General features: G+C 47.9%; 1 protein-coding gene across 1 annotated transcript in view; it reads left to right on the plus strand.

Moving 5' to 3' along the window:
• Positions 1-414: 414 nt before the first annotated feature.
• Positions 415-14,912, plus strand: part of adcy1a (adenylate cyclase 1a) — a 127,578-nt gene continuing 113,080 nt past the window's right edge. Inside the window, exons 1-3 of the mRNA XM_065009446.1 lie at positions 415-1,032; positions 2,536-2,685; positions 12,507-12,625. Coding sequence (XP_064865518.1) covers positions 415-1,032; positions 2,536-2,685; positions 12,507-12,625 — 887 coding nt within the window. The remainder of the gene's footprint in view (positions 1,033-2,535; positions 2,686-12,506; positions 12,626-14,912) is intronic.

A 14,912-nucleotide genomic window follows, 5' to 3' on the forward strand; every position in this document is an offset into this window, starting at 1 on the left:
GGTTTTAGAAACATATACTGCATTTGCTCTGTGGAATCCTCCTCACCTCTCCAGTACCTCAACATTACATTTGTCTGGGGCTGAGCAGAGACAGCGCTGCTGGTGGTCTGCCTCCAGAGCGCTTAAGAAGGAGAGAGACAGAGAGTGAGCGAAGGGGAGAGATGCGCTCCTGTGTGGCTGTGTGGTTCAGGCTACCTTTCTGACGACGAAACAGTCAACCTGTGGATAGCAGCGGGTGGGGTGAGGATATTAAACTCGCGAGCTCTACTGTCACTGCTGCGGACACTCCACCCCCCTTCCCCTCCAGCTCAAGCCGCCGAAATCTAGGATGCACGGGCTGCCAGCAGCTCCCGTTTAATTCATGAAAGGAGAGGGACCGACGCCAAGTCTGGGGGCGCGCGCCGAGCCCGCTTTATGAATGGCCCGAACATGGAGGAAATTCCGTTTGAAAGAGTCCAGACCCGGAAGGAGGGTCACTGTCCGGCCGCCACCGGTACAACCATCGCTGCCGTCGCGTGCGAGGACGAGTTCGACAGCAAAGAGCTCGAGACGCTCTTCCAAAACTACAACCTGAAGCTAGAGCAGACGGCAACGCTCAAAGCCCTCGCGGTGCTCATCGTGGCCGCCTCGTCCCTCGCGCTGATGGAGCTTCTGTCCGGTCCCCGGCTCACGGTGTCCAAGGGCTCTCACCCCGTGCACAGCGTAGTGTTCGTCTCTCTCTTTATAGTCACCAACGTCAAGTACCTGCAAGTGACGCAGCTGCAGCAGATCGCCAAGCTCGCGCTGCTCTTCAGCTTCACCTTCGCGCTCCTCTGCTGCCCGTTCCCCCTCGCGCTTGGCGCCGCCGGCGTGGGGGCTCCCCCCGCACCGGAGCAAGGCGTGTGGCAGCTCATGCTGGTCACTCTCGTGGCATACGTGCTGCTCCCAGTGCGGACGCTGCTCGCAGTGCTGTTTGGTATGATGGTGGCCGTTTCCCACTTCATCGTCACGGCGACATCAGTCACGGCCAGAAAACACAAGCTCTGGAGACCGGTAAGTTCTGCACCCTCGGTACTCCCGCTCAGACTCTCATTTAGAATCCCCGGTTAGTCAGCTAATCTGTCATTTAGAACGAGCTCTACCGACCTAAGTAAGCCTTAACTAACCAGCCTTCTCTTCAAGTCCACTGTTTTCACTGTTATAGCCTATGCTTTGTTTCAGTGTGACTAGTTGTGCATTTCCCTCCATTTTCTATTGAATATCAGTGTCTATCGATAGGCCAGTGCTGCACTGCTGTTGTTATAAGTGGTGTGGTGGTGGTTGTGGACCCTGGTGGTGAGAGAGGTTTTGTATCAAACTTTCCAGTTTTACAAACCTCCGACCATTGAACCACACGCAGCAGATGCTGTCCACTCGCGGTGGTGCTGAAACGAAGAGCGTAGTGCAACGCGGAGTTTTTCACGTACAAATCATCTAACAAAACATAACACACACACACACACACACACACACACACACACACACACACACACACACACACACACACACACACACACACACACACACACACACACACACACACACACATTTGAATCCACTTTCCAAAATGAACCATCCATATAGAAATGATAGATTATAAACCATGATGTTTTGGTATACCCACTAAAAACACAAATCCACCATTATTATACAACAGAAATACAACAACAACTTGCGCCAACACCACCACAACAACGAATTACTATATAACCCAATGTGAATGCCATTCATAACTCCATTCAACTGAAAACCAACCATTCTGTCATTCAAGTGTCCAATACCTGTCATGGTGATATAGGTTACAGAAGGACCTTAGGTATACACAATATGCTTTCCGATCAATATGAAGTGGTTTATGTTAAGTAGTTTGAATAAGCATGTTGACTTTAGAATCAAAGTGGTTTACATTAGCAGTCACAGTGTTCTATGAAAGTAAGAAAGGAAGGAAGCAGGAACTGAAGTAAAGAAAGAAAGGTATTGACATTAGCATTGGGTATATTTATTATTGGGTATAGTTAGTATCGGGTATCTTTAGTATTGGATATAGTTAGTATCAGGAATATTTATTATCGGGCATATTTAGTATAGGGTATATTTATTATTGGGTACATTTAATATTGGGTATATTTAATATTAGGTATATTTAGTATCGGGTATGTTTAAAATGGGGTATATTTAATATTGGGTATATTTAATATCGGGTATTGGGTGGGTGTTCTATAACAATCAACCTTTACCCTTTGAAAATGGCCTGGTGTGTTTAAGGTTACCAGAGTTCAGTCATCACATTAACTACACACACAGAATCAATAACCAAGTATCAATGATAAATAGCCTTCTCCGTCTGCTCTCTCTCCCTATCTCTCCGCTACTCTCTCTTTGTGGTCTACATTTATGGTCTATTGTATAGATAACTTCAATGGTTTATTTTGACCCCCCCCCCACACACACACACACACACACACACACACTGACTGTATACATTGTTCTTGTGTTCTTGTCCCGTGTGATCTGCAGCTGGTGGCCAATGCTGTACTATTCACCAGTGTCAACCTGTCTGGAGTCTTTGTCAGGGTGCTGACTGAGCGTGCTCAAAGGAAGGTCTTCCTGCAGGCTAGGAGCTGCATAGAGGAAAGGCTACGACTAGAGGATGAGAATGAGAAGCAGGTGAGAGGGAGAGACACACACACACACAGGCACACACACGTGCATGCAAACACACAAAAGCAGATACATATACACGCATTACCAGTCATAAGTCTGGACACACCTACATTCAAGGATTTTTCTTTATTTTTACAACTTTCTACATTGTAGAATAATAGTGAAGAAATCAGGACTATGAAATAACACATATGGAATCATGTAGTAACCATAAAAGTGTTTAAAAAATCTAAATATACTTGGGATTCTTCAAAGTAGTCAACCTTTGTCTTGATGACAGCTTTGCACACTCTTGGCATTCTCTCAACCAGCTTCATGAGGAATGCTTTTCCAACAGTCTTGAAGGAGTTCCCACATATGTTGAGCACTTGATGGCTGCTTTTCCTTCACTCTGCAGTCCAACTTATCCCAAACCATCTCAATTGGGTTGAGGCTAGGTCCTCTGATGCAGCACTCCATCACTCTCACACACACTATTTCAACTACACACACAAATATGCACATACTGTACATACTGACAGTAGAGTACATGGACATATTTTCAAGCAGAGTTATTTTCTTGCATAGGCAACACATCACCCACTTTAAAAATGCTGAGGTAAAAACAACTAAATTTGGGAAAATATTGGACCGAACACCTTTTGGGTTGGGTTTTTGATGCTGGGTTATTGAGCTACGATCAGAGATGGGCAGTATTTCTGTTACATGTATTTGAAATACATGTTTTAATGCATTTACATTTTGATAATTTAGCAGATGCTTTTATTCAGAGTGACAGTGCATTCAACTGAGGTAGATAAACAGCAACATATCACAGTCATAGCAAGTAAAACGGTTCTGTGATCATTACTGACAATATTTTTGCAGTTCGGCCGGCTACTTGCAAATTTATTTAAAAATACAAATGACAAAATAAAACACTTTTCAGAAATAAATAATGTTTCATTTTGATATATTTGTCATTAGACATTTGCAAGTAGCCCGGCCGAACTGCAACAACATTCTCAGTAACGGTTACTTACCATGACTGTGATATGTTCGTGTTTATCTACCTTAGTTGAATGCACTGTCACTCTAGATAAGAGAGTTTGCTAAATTACCTAAATGTACAGTTGGAAGTTTACACGCACCTTAGCCAAATACATTTAAACTCTGTTTTTCACAATTCCTGACATTTAATCCGAAAAAAAATTCCCTGTCTTAGGTCAATTAGTATCACCACTTTATTTTAAGAATGTGAAATGTCAGAATAATAGTAGAGAGAATGATTTATTTCAGCTTTTAATTCTTTCATCACATTCTCAGTGGGTCAGAAGTTTACATACACTCACTTAGTATTTGGTAGCATTGCCTTTAAATTGTTTAACTTGGGTCAGATGTTTCAGGTAGCCTTCCACAAGCTTCACACAATAAGTTGGGTGAATTTTGGCCCATTCCTCCTGATAGAGCTGGTGTAATTGAGTCAGGTTTGTAGCCTCCTTACTCACATTTTTCAATTCTGCCCACAAATTGTCTATAGGATTGATGTCATCAGGGCTTTGTGATGGCCACTCCAATACCTTGACATTGCTGTCCTTAAGTTATTTTGCCACAATTTTGGAAGTATGCTTGGGGTCATTGTCCATAAGGAAGACCAATTTGCGATCAAGTTTTAAATTCCCGACTGATGTTTTGAGATGTTGCTTTAATATATCCACATCATTTTTTCCTCATGATGCCATCTATTTTGTGAAGTGCACCAGTCCCTCCTGCAGCAAACACCCCCACAACATGATGCTGCCACCCCCGTGCTTCATGGTTGGGATGGTGTTTTTCAGCTTGCGAGCCTCCCCCTTTCTCCTCCAAACATAACAATGGTCATTATGGCCAAACAGTTCTATTTTTGTTTCATCAGACCAGAGGACATTTCTCCAAAAAGTACGATCTTTGATGTGCAGTTGCAAACGATAGTCTGGCTTTTTTATGGCAGTTTTGGAGCAGTGGCTTTGTTCTTGCTGAGCGGCCTTTCAGGTTATGTCGATATAAGACTCATTTTACTGTGGATATAGATACTTTTGTACCTGTTTCCTCCAGCATCTTCACAAGGTCCTTTGCTGTTGTTCTGGGCTTGATTTGCACTTTTCGCACCAAAGTACATTCATCTCTAGGAGACAGAACGCGTCTCCTTCCTGAGCGGTATGACAGCTGCAGGGTTCCATGGTGTTTATACTTGCGTACTATTGTTTGTACAGATGAACGTGGCACCTTCAGGCATTTGGAAATTGCTCCCAAGGATGAACCAGACTTGTGGACGTCTACAATTTTTTTCTGATGTCTTGGCTGATTTCTTTTGTTTTTCCCATAATGTCAAGCAATGAGGCACTGAGTGTGAAGATAGGCCTTGAAATACATCCACAGGTACACCTCCAATTTACTCAAATTATGTCTGTTAGCCTATCAGAAGCTTCTAAAGCCAAGACATACTTTTCTGGAATTGTCCAAGCTGTTTAAAGGCACAGTCAACTTAGTGTATGTAAACTTCTGACCCCCTGGAATTGTGATACAGTGAATTATAAGTGCAATAATCTATCTGTAAACAATTGTTGGAAAACTGTTACTTGTGTCATGCACAATGTAGATGTCCTAACCGACTTGCCAAAACTATAGTTTGTTAACAAGAAATTTGTGGAGTGGTTGAAAAACGAGTTTTAATGACTCCAACCTAAATGTATGTAAACTTCCGATTTCAACTGTATATGTGGAAATGAACAACTGCAAGGCACACTAGGTATTGTCATTGGCCTCGTTTCATTTTTACATCTACATTTACATTTAGTTAATTTAGCAGAAGCTCTTATCACACTATGGTGCCATCAGACTTCTGATACCAACTTAGGGTGAAAGGGGCCACAAAATTGTGAACTGCTATACAGAAATGGTAGGTATTTTGTACATTACAGCTTTCAAAAGTATCTTGTTAGAAAATACATTGGAGAGTAGTAGTAGCCCATTGTAATACAAAATACTTATTTTAAATACATGTAACGGAAATACTGCCCATCTGGTCATAGTTCAGTGACAAAACTGCGGGGTCAAAAATAACCCACACGTGTTCTGTCCACTATTTACCCAGCACTGGGTTGGGTTTTAACCCATCATTCTTTAGAGTGCATCTTGTGTAAATAATGTGTTTTTGAGCTTGATACGTTTCAGAGTGACTTTCTAAAGGTTGCAGGTGCCAATGTAGCTTCTGCAACAATAAGCCCACAGGCACACAGTAACTATGACAGCAGCTATATGAGGAAAGAACAATTAGCGTAGTGTACGCATTACACCACACCACACACACACTCCACCCCCTCCTCACACACCTGCACACACACATGAACAACATTAGACACCCACCCTTCCTCTCCTCCTCAGCCCAATATACCTACCTATAGAAGTCGCTTATAAGAATCAAATATCTTAGCACCCATACCCCGTTACACACACACACACACACACACACACACACACACACACACACACACACACACACCTGTTGTTTGTAGATTAGCTGATGAAATGTTGTGTTGTTTCCCTGTCCTGCAGTAACAGCTCTGATCTCTGACAGGCCATTATTACACAGGCAGATTGCTTTCATGGTCTCCCCACGCCGCCCGCTAAAGGTCACTAGTTTATCTGGGTACCAAAAACGCACACAGCACCCTGATTGGGATCTGGGAACAGCACTTTGTCATGATGTAAACCCCCACTGAACCAGTCTGCCATTTGGATCATAATAACCAAACCAGTCTATTATATTGTTCCTATAACAAATCCAGTCTGCTATTCTGACAGTAATAACCAAAACCTGTTTTTTTAACATTTTATTTCAGCGTGTGTCACGTTCTGACCTTAGTTCCTTTGTTTTGTCTTTTGTTTTAGTACGGTCAGTGCGTGAGTTGGGTGGGTTGTCTATATTAGTTTTTCTATGATTTTCTATTGCTGTGTTTGGCCTGGTATGGTTCTCAATCAGAGGCAGCTGTCAATCATTGTCCCTGATTGAGAACCATATTTAGGTAGCCTGTTTTCGATTGTGTTTTGTGTGTGGTTGTTTTCAGTCTTTGTGTGTCTACACCAGACAGAACTGTTCCGGTTGTTTCTTTGTTGTTTTGTTATTCAGTGTTCAGTTTACTTGATTAAAAATATGAACATGTACCACGCTGCGCATTGGTCCTCACCTTCTTCCCACGACAGGCGTTACAGAACCACCCACCACCAAAGGACCAAGCAGCGTGGTACCGGGCAGCAGCAGCAGCAGCAGCAGCAGCAGCAGCAGCGAGATCTGGACTATGTTACAACATGGGACGAAACAGAGAGGTGGTCGGTTGAGCCAGGGAGAGTGCCGGAGCCCGCCTGGGATTCTCTGAAACGATGTGAAGAGCGATATCGGCGAATGGAGTTGGCACGGCGATCAAGGAGGCCCGAGAGGCAGCCCCAAATATTTAGTGGGGAGGCACACGGGGAGTGTGGCGAAGTCAGGTAGGAGACCTGCGCCAACTCCCTGTGCTTACCATGGAGAGAGAGGGACCGGGCGGGCACCGAGTTATGCCGTGAGGCGCACGGTGTCCCCGGTGCGTGTGCATAGCCCGGTGCGGTACATTGCAGCGCCTTGTATCGGCCGGGATAGATTGGGCATCGAGCCAGGTGCCATGAAGCCGGCTCAGCGCATCAGGTCTCCAGTGCGTCTCCTCGGGCCGGTGTACATGGCACCAGCCCTACGCATGGTGTCCTCGGTTCGCCAGCACAGCCCAGTGCGGGCTATTCCACCTCTCCGCACTGGCCTGGCTACGGGGAGCATTCAACCAGGTAAGGTTGGGCAGGCTCGGTGCTCGAGACCTCCAGTGCGCCTCCACGGTCCGGTCTATCCAGTTCCGCCTCCACGCACCAGCCATCCGGTGGCAGCCCCCCGCACCAGGCTGTCTCTCAATCTCCTCCCTACAGGTGCTCCCGCCTGAGCAGAGCGCTGGGCAGAGTCTTCCTCCTGCCCAGCGCTGCCAGAGTCTCCCGTCTGTCCTGAGCTGCCAGAGTCTCCCGTCTGTCCTGAGCTGCCAGAGTCTCCCGTCTGTCCTGAGCTGCCGGAGTCTCCCGTCTGTCCTGAGCTGCCGGAGTCTCCCGTCTGTCCTGAGCTGCCGGAGCCTCCCGTCTGTCCTGAGCTGCCGGAGTCTCCCGTCTGTCCTGAGCTGCCGGAGCCGCCCGTCTGTCCTGAGCTGCCGGAGCCGCCCGCCAGTCAGGAGCTGCCGGAGCCTCCCGTCTGTCCTGAGCTGCCGGAGTCTCCCGTCTGTCCTGAGCTGCCGGAGCCTCCCGTCTGTCCTGAGCTGCCGGAGTCTCCCGTCTGTCCTGAGCTGCCGGAGTCTCCCGTCTGTCCTGAGCTGCCGGAGCCGCCCGTCTGTCCTGAGCTGCCGGAGTCTCCCGTCTGTCCTGAGCTGCCGGAGCCGCCCGTCTGTCCTGAGCTGCCGGAGCCACCCGCCAGTCAGGAGCTGCCGGAGCCTCCCGTCTGTCCTGAGCTGCCGGAGTCTCCCGTCTGTCCTGAGCTGCCGGAGCCTCCCGTCTGTCCTGAGCTGCCGGAGTCTCCCGTCTGTCCTGAGCTGCCGGAGTCTCCCGTCTGTCCTGAGCTGCCGGAGCCGCCCGTCTGTCCTGAGCTGCCGGAGTCTCCCGTCTGTCCTGAGCTGCCGGAGCCGCCCGTCTGTCCTGAGCTGCCGGAGTCTCCCGTCTGTCCTGAGCTGCCGGAGCCGCCCGTCTGTCCTGAGCTGCCGGAGCCGCCCGCCAGTCAGGAGCTGCCGGAGCCTCCCGTCTGTCCTGAGCTGCCGGAGTCTCCCGTCTGTCCTGAGCTGCCGGAGCCTCCCGTCTGTCCTGAGCTGCCGGAGTCTCCCGTCTGTCCTGAGCTGCCGGAGTCTCCCGTCTGTCCTGAGCTGCCGGAGTCTCCCGTCTGTCCTGAGCTGCCGGAGCCGCCCGTCTGTCCTGAGCTGCCGGAGCTGCCCGTCTGTCCTGAGCTGCCGGAGTCTCCCGTCTGTCCTGAGCTGCCGGAGCCGCCCGTCTGTCCTGAGCTGCCGGAGTCGCCAGTCAGGAGCTGCCGGAGCCGCCCGCCAGCCAGGAGCTGCCGGAGCCGCCGGTCAGCCAGGAGCTGACAGAGCCGCCCTTCACTCCGGAGCTGCCGGAATCGCCCTTCACTCCGGAGCTGCCGGAATCGCCCTTCACTCCGGAGCTGCAGGAGTCTCCCGTTCGTCCGGTGTTGCCAGAATCTCCCGTCCATTCAAGGCTTAAAAATTCTTATTTAACCCATCTCCTCCCCTTCATCTACACTGATTGAAGTGGATTTAACAGGTGACATCAATAAGGGATCATAGCTTTCACTTGGACTCAACTGGGCAGTCTATGTCATGGAAAGAGCAGGTGTTCCTAATGTTTTGTACACTGAGTGTAATCAGGTTTTTTAATGGTGTCTGCAAATTGAATAGTTGGTTTTATCCACAGCAGCTCAGCGATAATTAGGAAAAGTCATTCATTTAGTGAGCGATTAATGCATCAGTACCGGCGAAGAGGGCGTCACCAGAAAGAATTAATGGAGGAGGGGAGAGAGGATGAGTACTAGATTATTCCATAGGGAGAATAAAACCCCACTCTAATGTGCATATGTTATATGTTGTACATCTCAGACTGGTTCCTGGTAGATCGCACTTTCATATTTTAATTTTTAATTTTTACAGCAATCCTGATCATTTGTTAATTCATGTGCAGCTTATCTGTGTTGCTACAGCTGCTACCAAAACAATGTTTTGTATTCTTGGTAGTAGGTGCAGTCATGTAGGGTCAAGGCCTGTGCTCTCATGGCAATAGCCTGATCGGTCCAATTTGTTTGTGTTTTAGCTAATTCCTCTCTTTGTTGGTTCCGATAGTAGAATTGGCTACAGTACATATAGAATGGGACCAGGGCCTGTATGTCACGCCCTGACCTTAGAGATCCCTATTATTCTCTATGTTTGGTTAGGTCAGGGTGTGACTCGGGTGGGAAAGTCTATGTTTTCTATTTCTTTGTTTTTGGCCGAGTGTGATTCCCAATCAGAGGCAGCTGTCTATCGTTGTCTCTGATTGGGGATCATATATAAGTTGTCATTTTCCTTTTGGGTTTTGTGGGATCTTGTTTTCTGTTTAGTGTCTGTGCCTGACAGAACTGTTCGCTTTTGTTTTCGCTTTTGTTATTTTGTTTTAAGTGTTTTTTAAATAAAAGGAGTCATGAACACTTACCACGCTGCACTTTGGTCTACTATTCCTACCACCAACGAGAGCTGTTACACTGTATTCATAAAGCATCTCGCAGACAGACTGCTGATCTAGGATCAGGTCCCGTTGTCCATTCATTATAATCTAAAAGGCAAAAACAACAAAAACAACAACAACCACTCCTAATCTGAGAAGCTTGGTGAATATGGGCCCATGCAGGCTATTGACTGGACTGAAATCAAAGTATAAAGAGGAATGTTTTGTGACTGAGAGAGAGAGAGAAGTAGGTCTCTGACTCTGTTGCTCCTTACCCTTAATAAGACCAGCAGTGGTGGTAGTGTTGAGCTCATGGTGGTTGTTAAGATCAGGACTGGCATCAAGACCAGGGAGGAACTGGAGCATGCTGATATTAATGTCATACCAGGCTAGGGCAGGGCATCTCTAACACCACACTCTGAAGCTACAGGGATGGACGCTACACTACTGAATGAGGGAGAATCAAGAATGGGCGTGTTGTTCTCAATAGTTCTTATATATTTGCAGAGTATATGTATGTTATGCCTTATACATACATATTATACAGTGAATTCGGAAAGTATTCAGACCCTTTTATCTTTTCTGCATTTTGTTGCGTTACAGTCTTATTCTAAAATTGATTAAAAAAAAGAAAAACCCCTCATCAATCTACACACAATGTCCCACAGGTTTTTACATTTTTTTGCAAATGTGTTACAAATACAACACTGAAATATCACATTTACATAATATGATATTTCATAATTCTCCCCAGTCTGAGGTTTTGAGCGCTCTGGAGCAGGTTTTCATCAAGGATCTCTCTGTACTTTTCTCCATTCATCTTTCCCTCGATCCTGACTAGTCTTCCAGTCTCTGCCACTGAAAAACATCCCCACAGTATGATGCTGCCACCACCATGCTTTATGGTAGGGTTGGAGCTAGGGTTCCTCCAGACATGACGCTTGGCATTCAGGCCAAAGCATTCAATCTTGGTTTTATCAGACCAGAGAACATTTAGGTGCCTTTTAGCAAACTCCAAGCAGGCTGTCATGTGCCTTTTGCTGAGGAGTGGCTGCCATCTGGCCACTCTACCACAAATGCCTGATTGGTGGAGTGCTGCAGAGATGGTTGTCCTTCTGGAGCTCTGTCAGAGTGACCATTGGGTTCTTGGTCACCTCCCTGACCAAGGCCCTTTTCCCCCGATTGCCCAGTTTGGCCGGGCTACCAGCTCTAGGAAGAGTCTTGGTTGTTCCAAACTTCTTCCATTTAAGAATGATGGAAGCCACTGTGTTCTTGGGGTCTTTCAATGCTGCAAACATTTTTTGGTACCCTTCCCCTGATCTGTGCCTCGACACAACCCTGTCTCGGCACGCTACAGACAATTCCTTCAGCCTCATGGCTTGGTCTTTGCTCTGACATGCACGGTCAACTGTGGGATCTTATATAGACAGGTGTGAGCCTTTCCAAATCATGTCCAATCAATTGAATTTACCACAAGTGGACTCCAATCAAGTAGTAGAAACATCAAGTATGATCAATGGAATCATGATGCAGCTAAGCTCAATTTCGAGTCTCAAAGCAAAGGGTCTGAATACTTATGTAAATCAGTTTTTTTTCTTTCTCTAAAATCGTGTTTTCGCTTTGTCATTATGTGTTATTGTGTGTAGATGGATGAGGAACAAAATTAATTGAATCAATTTTAGAATAAGTCTGTAACGTGACAATATGTGGAAATGTCAAGGGGTCTGAATACTTTCTGAATGCACTGTTTGTACACAAGTAACTACCAAAATAATGGAAACATTAAATGAGGGATACAAGCATATTGAAAGCAGGTCCTTCCACACAGTTTTGGTTCCTGAGTTAATTAAGCAATGAACGTCCCATCATGCTTAGGGTCATGTATTAAAATGCTGGTCAGGCCATTTTCTGGCTATTATTTTGGTTACCATGGTATGCCCCCAAAGGATGACAATGCCCCCATCTACAGGTCACAAGTGGTCACTGAATGGTTTGATTAGCATGAGAATGATGTAAAGCATATGCCATGGCCGTCTCAGTCACCAGATCTCAACCCAATTGAACACGTAAGGAGATTCTGGAGCGGCCTGAGACAGCGTTTTCCACCACCATCAACAAAACACCTAATGATGGAATTTCTCATGGAAGAATGGTATCGCATCCTTCCAATAGAGTTCCAGACACTTGTAGAATCTATGTCAAGGTGCATTGAAGCTGTTCTGGCTCGTGGTGCCCAACACCCTATTCAGACATTTTATGTTGGTTTTCCTTTATTTTGGCAGTTACCTGTATGTATGTCTATTGTAGGCTACTGTAATGCTGTTGATCAAAATGCATCCATTTGACCTCTGCTGCTGTAACCTCTGGAGGATGGGGCTGTGTCCGACTTGGGGGAATGAAGTGCACTATATTATGAAATACGCTGTAATTTGGGAGGCATACTATTAATAATGAGCGAGTTCGTTTTTAAACTTTTACATAATATGACCTCATAATTTACCTCCGCCCACTCTGTCTTTCGGCTTCTCCCACTCATGCTTTAGGAGCGCCTCCTGATGAGCCTGTTGCCCAGGAACGTTGCCATGGAGATGAAGGAGGACTTCCTGAAGCCGCCCGAGAGGATCTTTCATAAGATCTACATCCAGCGTCATGACAACGTCAGGTACGTACGTGAGTGACGCTATGGCAACAACAGGTTTTCTAACGGTTGGCAGGAGGTTTGATGGTCGTCTTGTTCTTGATCCACCGTGTCATCATGTCTTCCTCAAATGACCTCAGGATAAAAAAAGAGTGGTTTGGCTAAGTGAGAGGTATGAATTTCAGATCAGGGGGTACTAGAGACTGGCAGGGCTCACAGTCACCTGGTCAGATCAGGGGGTACTAGAGACTGGCAGGGCTCACAGTCACCTGGTCAGATCAGGGGGTACTAGAGACTGGCAGGGCTCACAGTCACCTGGTCAGATCAGGGGGTACTAGAGACTGGCAGGGCTCACAGTCACCTGGTCAGATCAGGGGGTACTAGAGGCTGGCAGGGCTCACAGTCACCTGGTCAGATCAGGGGGTACTAGAGACTGGCAGGGCTCACAGTCGCCTGGTCACATGAATAAGAATGTCCAGAAATCATCACTCCAATGTTTGGAGCCAGAGCAGTGGTGGCTGGCGGGGGGAGATATCCCAGGATGGGCTAATTGTAATGGCTGAAATGGAATAAATGGAAAGTGATCAAACATGATTTCCATGATTTAGTTTGATACTGTTTCATTCATCTCCTCCCACCAGACACCACTGAGCCAGGGTGACAGGTGAACTAATGATTACACATTAACTAGGCAGCAAAGAGACAGCTTTATGTATCAGTGATGATGGGAGTAGGAGTGGACTGCAGTCAGCAGCACTCCAATCAAGGGCTCTCTCCTCTCCTCTCCTCTCCTCTCCTCTCCTCTCCTCTCCTCTCCTCTCCTCTCCTCTCCTCTCCTCTCCTCTCCTCTCCTCTCAGCACCACAGCCTTCCAACCAGCTAGGGTACAGCTACAGCTCCCGGGTCTGTGTGTGTGTCTGTGTGTATCTGTGTGTGTGTGTGCGTGCCTGCATGTTGCTGTGGAGAGGCAGTGTTCATAAGCACACACGCACACACATGCACGCACACATGCGCACAGACACACACATACGGACACACATTGACACCCTCATCGCCCTCCTTCTCCAACCCTCCTCGCTCCCCTCCTCCAACCCTCATCGCCCCCCGTCCTCCAACCCTCATTGCCCCCAACCTCCAACATTCATCGCACCCCTCCTCAAACCCTCATCGCCCCCCTCCAACCCTCATTGCCCCCGTCCTCCAATCCTCCTCGCCCCTATCCTCCATCCCTCCTTGCCCCCTCCTCCAACCCTCCTCGCCCCCTTTTCCAACCCTCCTCGCCCCCATTCTCCAACCCTCTTCGCCCACCACTTCCAACCCTCATCCCCCTCCTCCATGCGCACAGACACACGTAAACGGACACACATTGACACCATCATCGCCCCCGTCCTCCAACCCTCCTCGCCCCCATCCTCCATCCCTCCTCGCCCCCTTCTCCAACCCTCATCGCCCACCTCTTCCAACCCCCACCCCCAACACTCATCGCCCCCTTTTCCAACCCTCCTCGCCCCCATTCTCCAACCCTCTTCGCCCACCACCTCCAACCCTCATCCCCCTCCTCCATGCGCACAGACACACGTAAACGGACACACATTGACACCATCATCGCCCCCGTCCTCCAACCCTCCTCGCCCCCTCCTCCAACCCTCATCGCCCCCTGCTCCAACCCTCCTTGTCCCCCGTCCTCCAATCCTCCTCGCCCCTATCCTCCATCCCTCCTTGCCCCCTCCTCCAACCCTCCTCGCCCCCTTTTCCAACCCTCCTCGCCCCCATTCTCCAACCCTCTTCGCCCACCACCTCCAACCCTCATCCCCTCCTCCATGCGCACAGACACACGTAAACGGACACACATTGACACCATCTCGACCCCCGTCCTCCAACCCTCCTCGCCCCCTCCTCCAACCCTCATCGCTCCCCTCCTCCAACCTCATCGCTCCCCCTGCTCCAACCCTCCTTGTCCCCTCCTCCAACCCTCATCGCCCCCTCCTCCAACCCTCTTTGCCAACCTCCTCCAACCCTCATCGCCCAACCCTCAACGCCCACCTACTCCAACCCTCCTCGACCCCTCCTCCAACCTCACATTATGGCTTACTGAAGTTGCACTCTCTCACATTATGGCTTACTGAAGTTACACTCTCTCACATTATGGCTTCCTAAAGTTACACTCTCTCACATTATGGCTTCCTGAAGTTACACTCTCTCACATTATGACTTCCTGAAGTTGCACTCTCTCACATTATGGCTTCCTGAAGTTGCACTCTCTCACATTATGGCTTACTGAAGTTACACTCTCTCACATTATGGCTTACTGA

Source organism: Oncorhynchus nerka, linkage group LG24 (assembly GCF_034236695.1).
Source record: "Oncorhynchus nerka isolate Pitt River linkage group LG24, Oner_Uvic_2.0, whole genome shotgun sequence".
Taxonomy (NCBI): Eukaryota; Metazoa; Chordata; class Actinopteri; order Salmoniformes; family Salmonidae; genus Oncorhynchus; species Oncorhynchus nerka.